The sequence below is a fragment of the Hyperoodon ampullatus genome (assembly GCF_949752795.1).
Source record: "Hyperoodon ampullatus genome assembly, chromosome: 1".
NCBI lineage: Eukaryota > Metazoa > Chordata > Mammalia > Artiodactyla > Ziphiidae > Hyperoodon > Hyperoodon ampullatus.
In genome coordinates this window covers 128,657,513-128,679,278 of record NC_136914.1, presented here as the reverse complement: position 1 = coordinate 128,679,278, position 21,766 = coordinate 128,657,513, and the positions used below count along the sequence as shown (strand labels likewise).

Genomic DNA, 21,766 nt, shown 5'->3' with positions numbered 1-21,766 from the left:
CCCGTGCACAGTAACGAAGATACAACGCAGCCAAAAATAAGTAAAATAAATTTATAAAAAGGAAAGGGGGGGGTTTCTTGAAATGGTATAAATTGGAATTTTAATTATGGGAGTATCACCTACACCTTTCAAATCGACTGCCCACCTTTTTTATGCAGTAAATCGAAGTAACAGTATTGACCTTTAATCCTAGAAGTATCTCTTAGAAGCAAAGCTAGTGGAAGGTTATTTTTTTCCCTCGTTTATAAGAGTACCTCAGTCATTCAGCTTTTCCCCTCACGTAAGGAACGGAGGGTCCGGCGGCGAGTCACAGGGCCAGCGCTTGCCGGTCATGTGTCCTTGCTGCTGCTTCTGAGTGTCCACGGTCCCCTTCCGGGACAGAAGCCAACACGTTTGCATGTGTCAGGCGCACAGCTGCAGGATTTGAGCAAAGACCCGGAAAGCTAAGCCACACTTCTTTGCTTAGTAAGGATCTCCTCCACCAAAGCACATAGCTAGCAGAACATAGGAAAATAAAACAACAGGGCTTTAATCCTCTGAAATAAAATTTTAAATTTAACCTTTAAAACATACCAAGCACACAGTCCTCAGATTTCTAAGAAAGTCCATCTTACTAGGGAAAGTACCTTCTGGTCATTAGTAACTAGTTGGGTATAGATTTAAACCTTTCTATAAAGAGATGAACAAAACAGGACAAAAGTAACTGAGTGTGTCAAATTCAGTTACTGGCAAAATAAAGAGGTGAGGACGTTAGGGTGTGCCCACTGGTCTCACATCTCCCAAAGCCAGAAGACGATCGCTCTTAGCAGCGAGACAGTAACTGATCATAAACGAACTCAAACACGTTCTTCACCAAGGGTGTTGTACAATTTTTCTTAGCAAGAAAAATGTTTAAACTCTTGCCTTGCCTTCACTGAGTGACGGGTGGTGGGCTAAGCAGTCCAGGAACTCGCGTGCTACAGTGAGACGCAGAGGACGCGGTGCAGCCGGCGCAGCCAGCTAGCAAACAGCAGGATTCCTGAAGACCTTTTATTCATTTGAAATACTCTGACGTCACCAGAGTTTGAGCAGACACGGTGTTTTTCCTGATACCCTAGGGTCCGGTAGCATCCCGCCGGCCTGTCCTGTGAGCACGTGGAACTAGTAACTCCCGAATGTTCATTAACACAGCTGTGCAACTGGCTTACTTACTGTCCAGCCACTGGTCACTAAAGCCTGGCAACAAGGTTTAGGAAAAGGTTGCACGCACCCACAGCTGAGAAAAGATGAAGCGGCCTGAGTCAGCGAGTGATCGTAACAAAGCCCCGGAGCCCGTGAGGGCCGCTAAGCCTCCTTCACCACCCCAACCAGGGCGGGTCTCAGGGTGCGCCCGTGCAGCTTGTACCCCACTTTGTTAACGAGCGCCACCGTGCCCGGCTCCTTGCCCTCAACCGGCGTGTGGAACAAGGCCTCGTGCTCGTAGGGGTCGAACTTGGCCCCCACGGGGTTCAGCTGGAGTAAGCCGTGCTTCCTGAACACCTTCTGGATCTGCACCTCAGTCATCACGAGCCCCTCGTAGAGGTTCTTCAGGTGCGGGTTATCGTCTCTAATCTCCTCCTTCGGGACACACTGTGTTGCCTTCTCCAGAATGTCCGCCACCTCCAGCAAGTCCTTGCAGAAGCCCTGAATGCCTACGAAGTTAAAGAAGAACAGCATTTGCATTCTGTATCAACTGCATGGGCAACTCAACACTGTAAGCCCCGTTTACGTCACACGTGGGGTATTTAATGACACCTTTTCAAATCACTAGTTTGCCCTAGAATTTCAATGCTGGATTAAAAAACAGACATACCTTTTTGGGGCTTAGACAAAAGCTAATGAGGTATAAAGACCAGCAACTTAATACCTGCAGAACCACCATCAGTCCTGCTCCAGGCTAAGAGAACGTGCAAACCCCGGAGCACATTGTTCCCGCAGACAGTAGAGCCGGGAAGGGGCGCAGGTGGCCGCCTCAGCTGAAGAGCATGGGGCCCGGGGCCACATCCCTGGCTGTCACCGAACTGCCCATGTGATCCGGTTAACCCCTCTGGGTCTCAGCTTCTTTGGTTATAAAACAGGGATAACAGTACCTAACACAGTGAGGTTATGAGGACAAAACCACACACACTCAGAGCACCTAGAACACTAAGTACTCGATACACGTTAGCAATTATTTGGCCCCGTGGGTAAAACTGACCGAGACGCACCCCAAGCCTTAACCTTTATCTAACAGAAGAAATAACGTGTTAAAAAACTTCGCATAAATACAAACGTTTGTGGTTCCAAGACAACGCTTCAGCTGCTGAACGAAGGAGGTCAGGGCGGATGAGAAGCGCACACGGGGTCAGCTCCCCTGGCCCGCCCCACCCTGGCCCCGGCAGCGCAGCAACCGTGAGGCTCTAGCGCGGCCCACTCAAGTCTTCTCGGATCTTGAAGGCTGTGTGCTTCGAAGGAGGCAGCGCTCGTTTTAGGCTTTCCTCTTTCACACAGGGTTTTCACCCCACTGCTTTAAAATGAAATTAAAATTCCACCTATCCGATAAAGATGGGAGCGTCTATTAAGGATGAACCCTGTGCTAGTTCCCATATGGTTTCTGAGACACGTAGGAAATGGTCACACAAGTGCCAAGTACAATCACAACGATACTTACACAAGGCGCACTCTGAGTGCTGAGGACCTATTAACCTAAGGGACGTGGATCGGCAGGGCAGGCGGAGGAGGGTTCCGGGAACTGAGGCCTGGAGGGTCGGGAGGGAGCCACACACTGGAGGAACTGAGGGCGGCCAGCCTACCAGGAAGATGCAGACCCGGAGTAGCTGCAGGTTCCAGATGGGGCAGTGGAATGGGTAGAGGTCTGCTGTGGCCACACTGCCTGGGGTGTGGAGCAGGGCTGCAAGAGCTGAAGCTGGCCTGGACCACAGCGGAAGCAGCAGAGACAAGTGGATGAACGAGAGTCCAGGCATCACCACTCACTGGATGGGAGGGGAGTGAGCTTGAGGGAGGAGAGGGCAGTTCCCTGTCTGACCTAAACACCCGCTGGGCAACAGTAGCATTTACTCAAATGAGGAAGAGAGGAAGCACAGGCAGAGGGGAGAATCCAGTTTAAAACACCCCTGAGACGTCCAGGTAAAGACATACAGGACTAGAATGCAGAAGAAATGTCTGAACTGGAAAAGAGAACCTGGGCGTGGATGCCATTCAGACCTGTGGGAGGGCAAGTCAGCAGGGGGGACGGCGAGAGGAGGAGGGGAGGCCTGCTCCTAGCCCTGAAGAACCCAGACACGTGGAGCATGACAGACACACAGCCAGTGCAGGGGATGACCAGAAAGAGGAAGAACAGGAGGTGAGGTGACTGCATCCAGGAACGAAGAGTGTTCCCAGAAGAAGTGAAGCACCGTTGTTAAGGGGCCCGCGAGGGGAAGGGTGGGGCCCGCCATGGCAGCCTCTTGCTGGGTGCCACCTTTATGAGCTCTGGGAGCGCCAGGTGCCAGTGCTAGGGGGCTGCCCACACGCGGAGGTGAGACTGAAAACAGAGCCCCCTCGCTGCAGCTGTGTGATCCACGCCACTGCCGCCGACTCTTGTCAACTCAGCAGCACGTGCGGGACATCCGAGTGGAAAGGGTGCTCCCGCAGCTGGGACGGGTCCGGCCTTTGCAGCTGTGGGCTTTGTGGGCACGCACAGAGGCAGGGCCGGGGTCTGGGCTGCTCCCACGGCTCCGACGGCAGGTCCAGGCGCATGACTACTCCGGTCCTGGTACCTGACCTCAGTGGATCTATGCTGGTGGTTTTGTGCACACAGCACCTGAGGGACCCCAGGGCCGACTGCCTGCATTCCCACAGTGCAGGCGGGGCCGAGGGCAGTGTGACAACAGCGCACTTTGTGAGCCCGCACAACAGGTGACAGATGGCACCACAGAGCACACTCCCTGGTAGATGGTTCTGGCGGAGGGATACTGAGTGGCTTCCCTTCCAGTGGGAGTGCTCCAATCCTGCCTGCCCCACAAGGCAGCTCAGAAACGGATCTGGGGGCCTCTGTTCCAACAACTAGGGAGCAGGACCTGCCCCCAACAGGGCTGTGACAACCACAGAGCAGAGAGGAGGCCCTGCTCAAATCGAGTGCAGACGCTGGTCACCACACCACCAGTCACACCTCCTGTCAAGGGGATAATGCCCAGGACACGACGAGGAAAGAGATGGCAGACATCCACACTAAAAACAGGCCTTGGGCCTTCCCTGGTGGTGCAGTGGTTAAGAATCCGCCTGCCGGCACAGGGGACACGGGTTCGAGCCCTGGTCTGGGAAGATCCCACATGCTGTGGAGCAACTAAGCCCATGTGCCACAACTACTGAGCCTGTGCTCTAGAGCCCGCGTGCCACAACTACTGAGCCCAAACGCCTAGAGCCTGTGCTCCACAAGAGAAGCCACCACAATGGGGAAGCCCGTGCACCACGACAAAGAGTAACCTCCACTAGCCACAACTAGAGAAAGCCCGTGTGCAGCAACAAAGACCCAATGCAGCCAAAAATAAATAAAATAAAAAAACTCACTACAAACAAAAGTCCAGGACCAGGTGGCTTCACAGGCGAATTCTATCAAACACACAAAGAACCTATACCAATTCTTAAACTCTTCCAAAAGACTGAAGAGGAAGGACACTATGAAGCCACCATCACCCTGATACCAAAACCAGACAAAGACACTACCAAAAAAGAAAATTACAGGCCAATATCTTTGATGAATACAGATGCAAAAATTTGCAACAAAATGTTAGCAAACCGAATCCAACAACACGTAAAAAAAGATCACATACCATGACCAAGTTGGATTCACCCCCAGGATCATAAGAATGGTTCAACATATGCAAATCAATCAATGCGATACACCACATCAACAAAAGAGAAGACAAAAACCACATGATCATCTCAGTAGATGCAGAAAAAGCATCTGATAAAATCCAACAACCATTCATGATAAAAACTCTTATGAAAGTAGGTATAGAGAAAACACCTCGTGCTCGCTTCGGCAGCACATATACTAAAATTGGAACGAGAAAACACCTCAACATAATTAAAGCTATTTACGACAAACAGCCAACATAATACTCAATGGTGAGAAGCTGAAAGCCTTCCCTCTAAAATCTGGAACAAGACAAGGATGCCCACTTTCACTTCCATTCAACATAGTATTGGAAGTCCTAGCCACAGGAATCACACAAGAAAAAGAAACAAAAGGCATCCAAAATGGTAGGGAAGAGATAGAATTGTCATTATATGCAGATGACATGACACTATATTTTGAAAACCCTAACGACTCCACACAAAAACTACTAGAACTGGGCTTCCCTGGTGGCGCAGTGGTTGAGAGTCCGCCTGCCGATGCAGGGGACACAGGTTCGTGCCCCGGTCCGGGAGGATCCCACATGCCGCGGAGCAGCTGGGCCCGTGAGCCGTGGCCGCTGAGCCTGAGCATCCAGAGCCTGTGCTCCGCAACGGGAGAGGCCACAACAGTGAGAGGCCTGCGTATCGCAAAAAAAAAAAAAAACACTGATAAAGGTATTCAGCAAGGTAGCAGGATACAAGATTAAAATACAGAAACTGGCTACATTTCTTCACATTAACAATGAAATATCAGAAAAGGAAAGTAAAAAAAACCAATACCTCTTAAATCCCATCAAATAATACTTAGGAATAAACCTGACAAGGAGGTGAAAGACTTACATGCTGAGAACTATAAACCATTAGTAAAGGAAACTGAAGATGATTCAAAGAAATGGAAAGATATCCCGTGCTCTTGGACTGGAAAAATTAACATTGTTAAAACGGCCATACTACCCAAAGCAATCTACAGATTTAACGTGATCCCTATCAAATTACCCATGACATTTTCCACAGAACTAGAACAAATAATCATAAAATTTATATGGAACCACAAGACTCAGAACTGCCAAAGCAATCCCGAGGAAAAAGAACAAAGCTGGAGGCATAACCCTCCCAGACTTCAGACAATACTACAAAGCTACAGTAATCAAAACAGCATGGTACTGGCACAACGACAAACATATAGATCAATGGAACAGAATAGAGAGCCCAGCAATAAACCCACACACCTACGGTCAATTAATCTTTGACAAAGGAGGCAAGAATATTCAATGGAGAAAAGACAGTCTCTATAGCAAGTAGTGTTAGGAGAGTTGGACAGCCACAGGTCAATCAATGAAGTTAGAACACACCCTCTCACCATACACACAAATAAACTCAAAATGGCTTAAATAAAGACCTAAATATAAGACAAGACACCGTAAAACTCCTACAAAAGAACACAGGCAAATTTTTTTTTTTTTGCGGTACGCAGGCCTCTCACTGCTGTGGCCTCTCCCGTTGCGGAGCACAGGCTCCGGTCGCGCAGGCTCAGCGGCCATGGCTCACAGGCCCAGCCGCTCCGCGGCATGTGGGATCTTCCCAGACCGGGACATGAACCCGTATCCCCTGCATTGGCAGGCGGACTCTCAACCACTGCGCCACCAGGGAAGCCCAGGCAACATTTTCTGACATAAATTGTACCAATGTTTTCTCATGTCAGTCTCCCAAGGCAACAGAGATAAAAGCAAAAATAAACAAATGGGTCCTATCAAACTTACAAGCTTTAGCACAGCAAAGGAAACTAAAAACAAAACAAAAAGACAACATACAGACTGGAAGAAAATATTTGCAAATGATGCAACCTACAAGGGCTTAATCTCCAAAATATACAAACAGCTCATAAAACTCAGTAACAAAAAACCAAACAACTCAATCAAAAAATGGGCAGAAAACCGAAATAGACATTTCTCCAAAGAAGACATACAGATGGCCAATAAGCACATGAAAAGATGCTCAACATCACTAATTACTAGAGAAATGCAAATCAAAACTACAATGAGGTACCACTTCACACCAGTCAGAATGGCCACCATTAAAAAGTCTACAAATAGGGCTTCCCTGGTGGCGCAGTGGTTGAGAGTCCACCTGCCGATGCAGGGGACGCGGGTTCATGCCCTGGTCCGGGAAGATCCCACATGCCGCGGAGCGGCTGGGCCCGTGAGCCATGGCCGCTGAGCCTGTGCGTCCGGAGCCTGTGCTCCGCAACAGGAGAGGCCACAACAGTGAGAGGCCCGCATACAGCAAAAAAAAAAAAAAAAAAAGTCTACAGATAACAAATGCTGGAGAGGGTGTGGAGAAAAGGGAACCCTCCTATACTGTTGGTGGGAATGTAAATTGGTACAGCTACTATGGAGAACAGTATGGAGGCTCCTCAAAAAACTAAAACTAGGGCTTCCCTGGTGGCGCAGTGGTTGGGAGTCCGCCTGCCGATGCAGGGGACACGGGTTCGTGCCCCGGTCCGGGAGGATCCCACATGCCGCGGAGCGGCTGGGCCCGTGAGCCGTGGCCGCTGAGCCTGCGCGTCCGGAGCCTGTGCTCCGCAACGGGAGAGGCCACAGCAGTGAGAGGCCCGCACACCGCAAAAAAAAAAAAAAAAAAAAAAAAAAAAAAAAACTAAAACTAGAATTACCATATGACCCAGCAATCCCACTCGTGGGCATACATCCAGACAAAACCATAATTCAAAACGATACATGCACTCCTATGTTCACAGCTGCACCACTTACAATAGCCAAGACATGGAAACATGGAAATGTTCAATGACAGATGAATGGATAAAGAAGATGTGGTATATATGTATATTCAATGGAATATGACTCAGCCATAAAAAACAGAACGAAATTATGCCATTTGCAGCAACACAGATGCAACTAGAGATTATCATACCAAGTGAAGTAAGTCAGAAAGAGGAAGACAAATACCATATGATATCACTTATATGTGGATTCTAAAGTATGGCACAAATGAACCTATCTATGAAACAGAAACAGAATCAGAGAGAACAGACTTGTGGTGGACAAGGCAGGGGGGTGGGGAAGGGATGGAGTGGGAGTTTAGGATGAGCAGATGCGAACTATTATATATGGAATGGATAAACAACAAGATCCTACTGTAGAGCACAGGGAATTACATTCAATATCCTGTGATAAACCATAATGGAAAAGAATATAAAAAAAAGGGAGGGCTTCCCTGGTGGTGCAGTGGTTGAGAGTCTGCCTACCAATGTGGGGGACACGGGTTCGAGTCCTGGTCTTGGAAGATCCCACATGCCGTGGAGTGACTTGGCCTGTGAGCCACAACTACTGAACCTGCGCATCTGGAGCCTGTGCTCCGCAACAAGAGAGGTCACAACAGTGAGGGGCCCGCGCACCACAATGAAGAGTGGCCCCCGCTTGCCGCAACTGGAGAAGGCCCTCGCACAAAACCAAGGACCCAACACAGCCAAAAATAAATAAATAAATTTATTAAAAAAAAAAAAAAAAAGAATATAAAAAAGGGAATATAGGGCTTCCCTGGTGGTGCAGTGGTTGAGGGTCCGCCTGCCGATGAGGGGACACGGGTTCGTGCCCCGGTCTGGGAAGATCCCACATGCCGCGGAGTGGCTAGGCCCGTGAGCCGTGGCCGCTGAGCCTGAGCGGCCAGAGCCTGTGCTCCGCAACGGGAGAGGCCACAACAGTGAGAGGCCCGCGTACCGCCAAAAAAAAAAAAGGTGGGGGGGGAATATATACATGTATAACTGAATCACTCTGCTGTACAGCAGAAATTAACACAACATTGTACATCAACTATGCTTCATTAAAAAAAAAAAAAGAGATTTGTTCTCTGTGTTGAACTCGTCTCTTATCAATACTTTCCACTGTGAGCACCCAAGGTCGAACCTGAGGTTCTGCATCTACAACAGGGGCACTGAAAGCTCCGTCCCCACAGGTACTCAAATGGTAGCCTTTTGGGTAATCAACACAACACATCTGGGGTTGGGAGACGGGACTCAGTGCCAGCGCCGTTACCAAGTTTGTGCTGAACGGCAAGTCATTTCAGCCTCACTGATGTCAACTGTAAAAACGGGAAGGATGATGACAGAAACATACAAAGATGACAATGCAGACAGGATCTGAGGAGGCCCTAAGTGAGACCAATGCTAGGGCTGCTCCAGCTAAGGAACCGAACCTCACAGAGCCGACCTGCTAGTTACCTGCAGGCTCACACTGAGGTCTTTGTGTGGAAGAGCAAAGCACACACTCCTCACTGAAGGAATGACGCTCACCACTCCGAGTGTGAGTCATAAGGGCAATTTTGCTCCTTCTGGACAACGGCTGACCCATCTCAAAAACTGGAGGGAGTGCAACCAGCAGGCTCCCCACTGGGGCTGGCCACTTTGCCCGGCACTCTGATACCCCCTCCCTTGCCCCGTGTTTCCCCACAGTCGACGTCATGTAACGTTGAAAGTTACCATAGAGTTTCGCCTCCTCCACCAACTTTTGGCTCCTCTGCCGCAAGTTCTCAGTATCTGCTAAAGCTCGCTTATACTTTTCCTTAAAAAAAAAGAAAGGGAGAGAGAAAGACTGATTCACATGAATTAAATATGGAACAAATTCATAGGAAAGCATATCTGATGTAACAAACTCCAAGTCAAAACACAAATAACAGCTATCATCACGTTGGAGATTTTGGGTTACAGACAGCTGCTGCTTAATAAACAGAAAACAAATTAACCTGTGTCACTATTTCCACCACGTGGGGAATAAGATGGCTAGGTGTCGCATATTCATACAGCCCACAAGGCCACTCTCACGCAGTGTATAGCTGGGAAAGGACAAGGAGAAGAAGCTTCTAGTTTCTCACGGTTCGATGGTTCTCCTCAAGGAAGGACCATTCATTCCTTCCTCAGAAGAATCTCCCACTTAAGGGAATCCTAGAACCCCGGTTAGGGGCTGACCCGCCTCAGTTCCCACACCCTGAAGAGACGTCTAGGAGAACAACGAACCTGAGTGGACAGCTTTGGCCTCTACGCCACAGAAGAGGAAAAACCCCATCAATGAACCTCTGGTATTGTTAACATTGCCCAGATATGATTCAGTTGAAACATTTATTGTGTACTAATCATCTGAATTCTGGTATCTTCCTCATTTTGCACCAACTTTTCCTGTAATCTCATCCATCTCCTGGAATTTCTATTTCTCGTGTGCCCCAGGTTACTGTGTTCAGCCTTCAGGCGATTCCAGAGCCGTGGTTAAGAGCAAGGCCTCCCAGGCTCAGGCCCTCGCCCTGCCACTCAGTGGCCAGGTGACCTTGGGAAGTTTACCAAACCGTCCTGGACCTCAGTTTCCTCATCTGTAAACAGGGATATTAACGGTTGACTCACAGGGCTGTTGTGAGAATTAACATAAATAAAGGGGTCAGAACAGCCCCGGCACACGGTATTTGATATTATCATTCTTAAATGCTTACAGAGCTCCATTTGTGCCACTCATGCTTCTCCACATGGGGTCCTAATCCATATCACTCATCAGTTCACAGAACTCCTACCTCCCTAGGAGAGCACCACCTGGCCGTACCTCTGGCCCCCATCCTTGTCCTTCCCTAAGACCAGCTTAAAGGGCCCTACTGAATCACCTGTAAGGACCGTTTTAAGCCTTAATTCAATATAATCTAGGTAGCACATAGAGATGACCCTCATGACAACCAGAGCCACACAGGCTTTGGGTTCTATCCCTTCTCCGGTAATAACTTGTTCTAGGACCCAGCCGTAGTCCTTGGACAATGATGCGATTTGTCTGGCCTCTGTCTCTGTTGTCACGGAGGCTGGCCAGACGTCCTCGGAAAACACTCACCTGGAGTTCGAAAGCCCACGCTACCCACGAGAGCCCGCAACCTTACCATGGTCTCCTTTAGCTGCTCTTCCAGCTTGACCTTCTCTTCCATCAGTGTCTTCTCTGCAGAGGGCAGATCTGTCTTCTGTTCATTCTGACCCATGTCCTCTTCCAAGTTCTGGCCATTGTTCTTCTGTTTTGTAGCTGTGCACAGCAGCCGAGGAGAGGACCTAAAGACAAGTCCACACGCTAGAAATTAAGATCATGGTTTTTTTGCTTCGTAAAGTCAGATGTATGACTTCAGAAATCAAAGAACTTAAAACTGTTTGCTACTGACTCATGGGGGAGAAAGGATTTATTTTAGACCCAATAAAGGCAAACTGCATATGATGTATAGAAGCTGTTTGTTGATATAAAGTCTTCTGCAACACATGCCTAAACTAGTATGTCAGTGTACCAAGGCTATGGTACTAACCTCCTCTTCTCCCCACTTTAAACATCTCCTTCTGAGATATGGTCACCCAGCCCCACGACATAGCAATGCAGTAGCTGCTACTGGAGGTGAGGCCCAGTGCTGATGCTGATTACAAAGCTGGAGGGGCAGAGATCTTGCCCACAGGGTACTTCGGTCATGCAAAAAAGATATCTACACACAAAGAACCATAATGTGGGGTTTGAAAGTGATAAAAGAGGAACCATGCACTTCAGGAGGCTCAGAGTAGAATATTTCTAGCTTTGGGGAAATGGAAGGCAATGAAAGGGTTTGTGCAGCGGGATTTTGAAGGATAAGTAAGAGTTCACATACAGAGTCAGGAATGGATGAGAGAGATGCACTTCAGGAAGAGGGAAGGGCTTGGACAAAGGCATGGAGGTTGGAAAGCATGGGGATGGTATGTACAGGGGAAATACAAAGAGCTCTAAAACTAATGCTGCAAGGAACTTAAAGTATTAGCCAATCTGATCCCCACGTGAAAAAGGTTAAGTGATAAACTCAAGGCCACAAAGCCATTAAGGAATGATACACATCTCTGCACCAAGTCCAGTGGAGCTCTTAATTATGCCACAGTCCAACCTGAAAATAAACTACATGCAATTTCTTCCCAGATTAAAAAAAACTGCCTCAATGAACAGGAAAGCTAGAAGTACACAGAACATATGTACAAGGATGTTTACAGCAACTGGAAACAGATCGCTGGTCAGAAGGAGATGGCTGAACAAGCTGTTACTTCCATGATCTGGAATACTGAGCAGCTACCAAATAGAATATGTTAAACTGCCATCTTTTGGCTACACCACGGGTGTACTGTGCAGGAAGAAATGCAACTTAGAGAAATGCACAAAACACGACCCCGCTTTTATAAACTCAAACCAGAAATCCTGTGTAGGTACATGTGTCTGAGGCCCGCAGAGAGCAATAAGAGAATTCATTACATTACTCTATTACCCTGAGGGTGAGATGCAATAACCTTTTTACTGTTATTTTTACTTTCGTGATGAAAAAAACTGATAATCTGAAAACTGAGTGTGCTGCTGTGAGGCCTGCCTTTCTTCCTAGATATTCTGACCTCTGGGTGCGACAGTCACCGCCATTCTGCAGTTCACCTCAGCTCTGCCGACGCCGTCCTGGAGCTCCAGAGGCTCCCGCAGCAGCCAGAGCAAGTCTTGCTTTGCTTTGCTTTGCATTGCAGGGAGGGAGACGGAGGCTCCGGGGGCTCAGTTACTCCGAAAGCTACGCATACAATTCAGTTCTCTAGACTCCGCAACTTGAGCCTCTTGCCACAAACCCAGTTCTCAGAGGAGAAATTCACGCTGTCCTGGCAACTAATTCCAGGTACAAAAATCACAAATTACTTGAGCGAAGAGGCCTTTTCACTCGGGCTTTCCAGGTGGGCTTGTTCCCACACAGTTCTACACCATGTATCGGGCTGGAATCGCAGCTGCATCCCCGCGCACTACCGTAGTCCACGCTGCCCGGCCCGGTCTCCCCATCACTCAAGCAGCTCCTGCGGGGAAAGCCCAGCTCCTGCTCTGCGCAGCTTCTACCCAATCTGTCTTCTACCAGATAACCGGGTTCTGGGAAGCTCCCCCAACGCAGAAGGTGCTAAGCACTCGCTAAACTAACTTATGAGGCTAGACTTTGAAAAAGCAGAAACCGCAGGTTTAAAAAAAAAACACGAAGAAGAAAAGCCAAGGTGAGGGCACTGCCTCGTGACCCCCGCCGCGGAGTCGCCGCTCTTGTCTAAATAAGCCGCTGTCCCCACGGCGGGGCAGGCGCCGCTGCCCTTCTGACCTCAGGCTCCGGGGCACGCGGAGGTTGACGAGGACTCGGGCCGAGCGGAAGGAGCCAGCGCGCCGCCGCCCCGCGCCCCGGGAACCCGCACACGCGGCCGCCTCGCGCCGGCCTGGGCTCGCGGGCGGCTCGGCGCGGCCTCGGGCTCGTGCGGGGCGCCGTCCCACCCTCCCCGGGCCCGCCGCACGGGCAGCGAGGCCGCAGGGCAGCCCCGCGGTGTCCGCGCCCCGCGTGGGGGAACCGCCGCCCACAGCGCCCGGGCCGGAGCCGGGCAGGGCTCGGGTCGGAGCGGACGGGGGCGGCACGCGCACCGCGCCCTTCCTCAGCCCGGGCAGCCAGCGCCCCTTACCTGAGAGACAACGCCAAAGCCGGGAGGCTGTGCCGCGCCAGCCTCACGCACCGAGCCGCCATCACTGCCGCCGGGCCTGCGCGCGCAGGGAGCATGCGCGGAGGCGGCTGGCGCGTTCCCTTGGCCACCAGGCCACTCGCGCAGACTCTGTGCTTCCTTCCCCCGCCCAACTACTTCCCCTCAGCCAATCCACCACCGCTTCTCCTCTGATGGACAGATCATACTCACCACTAATTGCCGGTCTTGGAGGCGTACTCTCCCCTCCCCCGGTGGACGGGGTCTGAGGCCTTCCAAGCCCGAGAAGGTGAGGAGGTGAAAGGTGAAGGAAACCGTGGGAGGAGACTCTCCGCGGAGGGGCGAGGTCAAAGGAAGAACCAATAGGGAGGGAGCATGGGGTGGAACGCCGGAAGTGCGGACTAGGGAGCGCAGAGAAGGGGTAGTCGACTTTCCTGTCTGGTCGCGCGTTGCACGATTCGGGCCGCCCATTCTTTTGGGGGTCGGCGATGCGCCGGGGCTTGCATTTGTCCCGTTCTCCCTTGCAGCGCGAGCTCCTGGAACCCTGCCGGGCACCGGGCACTCAGTGTGGGCTAAATGCAAATAGGCCAACGACAAAAGCACGTCCACGGGCAACCGCAGGACTTTAAAAATGTCGGTTAAAACAGTGTTAGGGGAGCACCGCCCGTCCTTCCTGCGGCTCCGCGGCGGCGGAGGAGGGGGAAGGGGCGAGGGCTGGTGGCCGGAGGGGACTCCATCGCTACCTGTCAGTTTTTTGGGGTTTTTTTTGCGGTACGCGGGCCCCTCACTGTTGTGGCCTCTCCCGTTGCGGAGCACAGGCTCCGGACGCGCAGGCTCAGCAGCCATGGCTCACGGGCCCAGCCGCTCCGCGGCATGTGGGATCTACCCGTGTCCCCTGCATCGGCAGGCGGACTCTCAACCAATGCGCCACCAGGGAAGCCCTACCTGTCAGTTTTATTAACGCGAAAACCAAAACCCAGGAGGCAGATGTGACACAGCACGGCGGCGTTGGTGCTGGGTGAGGGGAATTGGGGGTGTGTTGATTTCTCTTTGCGCTCTTCTTCAGTTTTATCAGAGTAAAGCACAAAGCATAACAAGATGCGAACAGCACCGAAGAAGGCTCTGGGGACACAGCCAAAGCTCATAAATCCAAATGTTTTCGTTAATCTATCAAAGGTCAGTGCTACCGTATCATGTGCCACGAAGGAGCCGAGGTGCTGGAAGAGGAGGTGTCCCTCAGCTGCTGTCCCTGCAGCGAGGCGCCCTGGGAGCTCTGGCCTGGCCCCTGCTTCAGCACTGCCTGGCCCCTGCTTCAGCACTGCCTGGCCTGCTGTCTCTCCGCCGGGATGGAGGACTGGAGCCTGCGGCGTCCCTGAGATCCCGGGGCTGGAGCCCGTGGTGTCCCAAGTGCAGTGCTGCCTGCATGTCATATTTGGGGTTTTTTTGTTTTTTCTTTAAATTAATTAATTTTTGGCTGCATTGGGTCTTCGTTGCTAAGCGCGGGTTTTCTCTAGTTGCGGCGAGCGGGGGCTACTCTTCGTTGCGACACGCAGGCTTCTCATTGGGGTGGCTTCTCTTGTTTTGGAGCATGGGCTCTAGGCGCGTGGGCTTCAGTAGTTGAGGCACGCCGGCTTCAGTAGTTGTGGCTCGTGGGCTCTAGAGCGCAGTCTCAGTAGTTGTGGCGCACGGGCTTTGTTGCACCGCGGCATGTGGGGTCTTCCCGGACCAGGGCTCGAACCCCTGTCCCCTGCATTGGCAGGCGGATTCTTAACCACTGTGCCACCAGGGAAGCCCCGAAGTTTTCTGTAATAAAATGTAAAACATGTCAGGGGGAGAGATAAATTAGGAGCTTGGGATTAGCATACAGACACTACTATGTATAAAACAGATAACCAACGAGGACCTACTGTAGAGCACAGGGAACTCTGCTCAATATTCTGTAATAACCTATATGGGAAAAGACTCTGAAAAAGAATGAATACAGGTATATATATAACTGAATCACGTTGCTGTACACCTGAAACTAACACAACATTGTAAATCAACTATACTCCAAAAAAATTTTTTTTAAATTTAAAACATGTCATGTTTCTCATTGGCTGTGACCTTGGGAAAGTCATTTAATTGCTCTCAGCATTGATCCCCTCCGCGTAGACCTGGGATTATATCATTTATTGTGAGGTTTAAAAGAGGTACAACTATTCATTTCCTAACTCTTAGGGCTCAAGGGAATCAGATGGGAATCCTGCTGTAAATAGCTCACAGAGCAGCATGGGGACGATCAACAGTGGTAACCGCTGTGTCCTGAGACAGAGACAAGCACTGGCTGTTGCAGTGGCGATGTTTCTGGGACACTGAATCCCTGGTCCGTACAGGACAGCCGAGAGGCCAGGCCCCAGATCTACTATTACATCCAAAACGGCAGATTTTCCGCAACAGAGGCCTGTCTGTGCTGCCACCTTGTGGCAGCATTGGGAACTACGCTCTTGGGAGCCTGCTCAGGTAGTTCCCTGAAGTCTGGAACTTCTTTGTCACCTCATTGCAAGTCATCAGCACGCAGAGATGAAGCTGCCTGTGTGGAAGACTCCTGCATCAGCCCTTGGAACGAATTTCTAGCAAAGAGAGTGGGTGGCCCGGACAGGGGGTGCAGGAAGAGCAAGCTAAACAGCCCATGGTGCCCCCAAAAAGGATGGGGTTGTGTTTAAAAGAAAATGTCCTCAGGAGAAGGTTGTGCAGAAGGCACAACAGCATGTGGGCTGTGGGTGTGATGCTCATGACAGCTGAGTGCCCGCAAGTGCCAGGCTCCGTGCAGGTGTCCTCTTCTGGACCAGCCTGCCCTGCGGTGATGGGGGGACAGGGGATGGGCCAGGTTCGTCACACACTTGGAAAAAGGCAGAGCTCTTGCCTGTTTTTCCCGACTAATCCCAGCCCATGTGACCATCAGGGCCAGAACCCTCATCAGAATGTTGGCTGCTGCCATAAGGTGTATTGTCATCTTTATTATTATTATTATTATTGTCCCTCAGCTGGAGCATGGAATTTCATCCTTTAACTCTGAAATAAGCAAATTAAAGAATATATATATGGCTATGATGGGTGTGGTGGACAGAATTCTAAAGATGGGCCCAAGATACCCATCCTCTGGTTATTCAGTCAAACACTAATCTAGATGCTGCTGTGAAGAGGCTTTGCAGATGTAGTTGGCGTGTCAAGTCAGTGACCTTCATGGAGAGTATCTGGTGGGCTTGACCCTGGTGAGCGCTTTCAAAGCAGAGAGTTTCCTCCAGGAGGCCGAGGCAGAGAGCTTCACAGCATGAGAAAGACTCGAATCACTGCTGATCGATGGGGGAGTGAGAAGGTGGCCTCAGGGAGCAGACGGCGGCCCCCCTCTGGCCACCAGCGAGGACGTGAGGGCCTCAGATCTGCTCTCTCAGGGCACTGGACTCCACAGGCCATCTGCGTGGGTCCCCAGACCACAGCCCAGCCTGGCCTTTTGAGGGGCATTACTTCTCTCCTCTCCACTTTATCTGTTTTTGGGATCTCAGTACACAGAACGGAGTAACCATAAACCTTGTTCCCATTCCCGTCATGGGGTCTTATTCTTGGCCCACTTTTGTTTTTTTGTTCATTTGTTTCCGTGCTACAGGAGACCCCCACCAAATAGAAACCTTCACCTGGAGGAAACGGGCTCCCCAGTTAAGAGACTTTCCTGGAAGAAGGACCTGAAACCGGCAGCAGATTTCACCGACATTCCTCCCAAGCACACGGGCTCCAAACTGAAATGCATGTTCTTGGTAAGAAAATGCCACCAGAAGGGGCCACAGATGTTCAAGCTGAAATGACTTCCTGTAGAAATAGCCCGATCAGTTGCATGAGGAACGAGCAAACACGTTAACTAGCAGCCGCTTCCCCGAGAGCAGCTGCCTGGAACTAGTGGCCTCCAGGTATGGCTCAGGTGCAGCCCTCAGCACCATCAGTTCCTCCCACAGAGACACTAGAAGGTCAGGGAAGGAGAGAGCAGCGGCAAACTCCCCAATCCCGAGGAGAGTGTCTTAAAGAGCCCTTGGACATCAGAGGGAGTTTGAATCCGAGGCTGATTAAATTGTTCATCACAAGCCCACTGTAATTGGAACTCTCCTGTGTGTCCGTCGAATCAGCCATTAGCGAGAAGAAAAGTCAGAAGGGTGCAAAGGCTGCGGGTTGGCAGGAGGGACAGTTTCTCATTATAAAAATAATGGATGCTCATCATAGAAATGTTACAAAATGTAGATGGTAGGAGAGTGTAGGACTATTAGCCTTTCCCTCCTGAGTTCCTCTTTCTCATCCCTGTTGGGACCTTGGGCACCTGCACTCTCTGTCTCCTCTTGACCCTGACCTTGGATTGATCACAAACCCAGAACTAGAGCCAGAGGCATCTTGAGGTGACAGCCATGACCCTGTGATGAGCAGAGATGATTGGGTCCCTTGCCTGTAACACGAGGCTAATGACACTTATTGGGAAAAGCCCGGGCTTCCCACGAGCAGGGCTCGAGGGCAGAGGGGCTCCCAGGAGCTGTGGCTGAACCCGGGGTGCTTAGGAACCTCCTTCCCCTGCCACTAGTGGCCTCGGGTGCCTGTCAGGAAACATGGACATGGATGCAGGGTGCACACAGGGCAGCCATGGAAGCAGCGGGCACATCTGCCCCTGCTCTTATCCCTAAGCCCTCCTGGATCAGGAACCAAAGCAAACCAGAAAAGTTTATTTCCCCCATCTGCAAAAGTCCAGGTGGCTCTGTGGCTCCAGGTCCTCAGGGGCCCAGGCTCCTTCCTGCTCGCAGCTCTGCCCTCCCCAGGGCAAGGCCCTCGCCCTCACGGTGAGGATGGATCTCTGGTCCTGACAGCGATATCTCAAACAGCAGGCTGGCAGAGGTGAGGGGAGGGAAAGGCCGCACTGCAGGAGTCTTCTAAGGAGGTTGCCAGGGTGCCAGGTACCATATCAGCTATTGGCCTTAGTCACATGGCCACACCTAGCTGCAAGGGAGTCTGGGAAGGAGGTCTTTGTTCCTAGTGATTCCTTCCCAGCTTAAAATTCTAGTCCCGCAGAGGAGAAAGGATGCTTGGGGACACCAGCAACAGCTCCACCTGGGGTCTTCTGTGACCCTCCACTCCCTCTGGGTATGGGGGACCCCCTCCCTGACATCCCAGGGATTGGAGCAAACCCCTCCTACGAGCCAGGTCCATGCTCTCACCAGGCCGCGAGGGTGGGTTCTCCATCCTCTCATTCAACACCCCCGAGTTCTAGGCTCTGCTCGTTCTCCCCACCCCACTGATTGATAAACTGAGGCCCAGAGAGGTGAAGTCCATAGCCAATGCATGCTGGAACCAGGGTTTGAGCCCGGGTCTGTCCCGGGCCCACACCCCACCCCTAATCCCTCAACCCCGCTTGACCACAGCCCCCATCTCTGGCCCAAACCCCTGGGGTCCTCCCACTCTCACCCCCGACACCCCGTCTGTCAGCAGGTCCTGCTGCTCGGCCTTGGGGACAGGTCCACCTCCAGCCCCTGCCACCACACCCCCCCGGTGGTACCACCCAGTCTATTCTGTTCCAGTCCTCGCTGCACAGAGTGCTCCCAGCCCGCGCAGTCCCGGCTACGAGGCCAGCCCCACGTTGGGACCCACCTGCCCTCTCCTCTGTGCCCTCTGACGTCCACTAGCTCATAGCAGGCACGGTGGCCACCATTAGCCCCTGGGGTGTCTTTGTGCCAGTTAGAAAGAGGTGCTCTCCATGAGGACTTGGCTTGCAGGGCTTGGCGGGGGAGCCCAGCCCCGAGCTCAGCCCCCTTTTGTCCTCAGCGGGCCATGGAAGGGGCTGCAAGCTGGGACACTGGGTCACTATGCGCCTGGCCAGACAGCCTGGTTCTTCCAGCATTTGCTCCCCCTGTCCACATCCCCCCGCCCTACCAGTCCATCCCGCTGCAGATCTGTCTTGCTTATTCGTCTCATCCTCCGTGGGCCTCTCTTGACCAGAACGGAAGCTCCATGAGGGCAGGAGGGGTCTGTTTTATGTTCAGTGGATTTCAACAGCTCATGACAGCCCCTGGGGCTCAGTGCAAGTGCCCGTAGGTGAGTGGATGTATGAATAAGGGCTTCATGAAGTCTGGGGAGAAAACTTCCCTTTCATGACCACATGAGAATTGTTTCCCTCTCCATGATATGATTAAAGTTATAGCTGCTTCACGGATTTGACTGCTTTTCCCTTAGGTGTGGAACCCCAGAAAGCACTTTCTCTAAGGTGAGTTTTCAAAACTGAAGATTTTCCTTTCAACAGAGACAAGACCAGCGTTCCAAGGCAGTAGAAAAGCTGATCGGAGCCTGGCTGGGGCTGGGACCCCAGGGAGAAGCCCGTCCACTCCCGGCCGGCTTCCCTGCCCTCCTGCTGGGCCTCTGCCCATCTGCCCAGTTTCATATTCTACAGATGGCTGGTTCTGAGTTTCATTTCTGAACAAGAAGCATCTTGAGTACAAAGCAAACATGCTTCGGTCCAGATACTGTTTCTCAAAAACTGGGTTCAAAAAACATGCACAATGTTTTAAAGTGTTTTTTGAGGAGGATTTTCTGCTGGTGGGGGGTGGTGGTGACAGCTGGGGGAAGGGAACCTCATTTGCATGTTCTCTGTCCCATGTTGAGGACCTACTGTGTGCCAGGGCCTCTTCCAGTGCATCAGGAACTTTCACTCATTGAATCCTGTGGCCCCTGTGGTTGTTTTCTCTTGTTTTGTAATCAACAATTACAACTGGCTTTTTTTGTTTTGTTTGAACTTCCCAGCGTGTGTTTCAATTCCCTTCTTTTTGTGACAGACTGAGCAGAAGGCTGTACCTGAGACCCAGGCTTTTATAGATGCCCATCCTTTTGGCAACTGTGGTTGGTCCAAGGACTGGCCATGTGACCCAGGCAGGGCCAATCAGATCCTTCCCTGGCAATGCTATATGGAAGCTGGAGGAAGCTCTCTCACTGCCAGGGTTTTCATGCTGGGAGACAGATCTGGACCCTGTGATCCCTGCCCGCCCCCGTCCCAGAGGGAACCAGCAGAGACAAGTAGAGAGGGGAGGTGGAGAGACTGAGGTCTGAGAGCCTGAGTCCCTGTTCCAGTGTCCAAATCCTCACTTTTGGCAGCCCCTTCCTCACTCCTGAGGTATTTCAGCATTCGTCCCAGCCTTGAGAACCAACTACGAATTAGCCCCGTTTGCTTAAGTTGGTTTGAGTTGGTCTTCTGTCCCTTAGAACTGATGGTCCTAACATTCATGTTGACAGTCACTTCCAAGGCTGTAAGCCCAATGGACAGAGCAGGTGGTACATCCAGGATCCAGATGCAATCTCGCTCGCTCTGGACCTCGTGCTCTTTCCAGCACACACTGTCTCTTGTGTCATTACATCATGACAACCTCAGTGTGACAGCTTCATCATAGCCCTGCGAGGGTTTTCTAGATGAAGAACCCGAGGCTCAGAGCCAGACGACGCACAGTTGTGGGGCAGAGGTTGGGCTGCCCCCCGCACGGTGCCACCCACTGCCCCATGCTACACATAACGCCAGCAGGAGGACCTCAGCGGGTGTGTGAGTGGCCGAGCGTGATGTGCAGTGACAGAGATCAGAACACCCACAAACCTGCCCCGAGTGATGGCACTGCCTGTGATCTACTTCCACTGAAATTCTCACTATCATCTTATTGGTGTGATGATTGTAACTTCAGCAACAGCAATGGCACTGATGAGAAGAGGGGCCTCCGTGCCCTCTTCTGCTTACGTCACCTACCAGCCGCGTGCTGGGCCCTGGGCAGGGCATCCTTGGTCTCAGCACGAAGCAGCTCTGCAAGGCGGGGCTTCATCGAGTGATTGGTGTGAAGAGGTGGCGGGGAGAACCACGTCCCTCTGACCCAGTGCTCAGGGCAGTAGAAGGACCCACCACATCAGGGGCAGAGGGTAAAATCCTGTGCATTATCAAAGACATTTTCTTTTTTGATTACACAAGTGGTCAATGAATACTTTCTTGTGAAAATCCAAACAACTCAGAATGAAAGTCTGCATGCCTGAAATGGTCAACTACTTTTAAAGGTCGTCATGTAGTCTTCCAGATACATTCCTTGCCATTTACATATGTGTGTAGGTGATAGGTAGGTAGATATATAGGTAAATGCATAGAATTTTTTTTTCCGTCTTCACTGCGTCTCTTTATTTATGTATTTATTTATTTTAACATCTTTATTGGAGTATAATTGCTTTACAATATTGTGTTAGTTTCTGCTGTATAAAAAAGTGAATCAGCTCTATGTATATATATATCCCCATATCTCCTCCCTCTTGCATCTCCCTCCCACCCCTCTAGGTGGT

The 21,766-nt window shown here is 51.2% G+C and overlaps 1 protein-coding gene and 1 long non-coding RNA gene across 2 annotated transcripts; one reads left to right on the top strand and one right to left on the bottom strand.

The window, feature by feature from the left end:
* Positions 1-1,015: 1,015 nt before the first annotated feature.
* Positions 1,016-13,482, bottom strand: GRPEL1 (GrpE like 1, mitochondrial; the record flags this gene model as incomplete). The annotated part of the gene is made up of 4 exons (XM_079706745.1): positions 1,016-1,670; positions 9,389-9,470; positions 10,816-10,978; positions 13,388-13,482. The coding sequence occupies 4 exons, from the start codon at positions 13,480-13,482 to the stop codon at positions 1,324-1,326; spliced, it is 687 nt and encodes a 228-aa protein (XP_079562871.1). The 3' UTR covers positions 1,016-1,323.
* Positions 13,483-13,555: 73 nt separating this feature from the next.
* Positions 13,556-14,875, top strand: LOC307048542. The gene is made up of 2 exons (XR_013810710.1): positions 13,556-13,691; positions 14,579-14,875. It is a non-coding gene; the product is annotated as an uncharacterized lncRNA (long non-coding RNA).
* Positions 14,876-21,766: the final 6,891 nt, after the last annotated feature.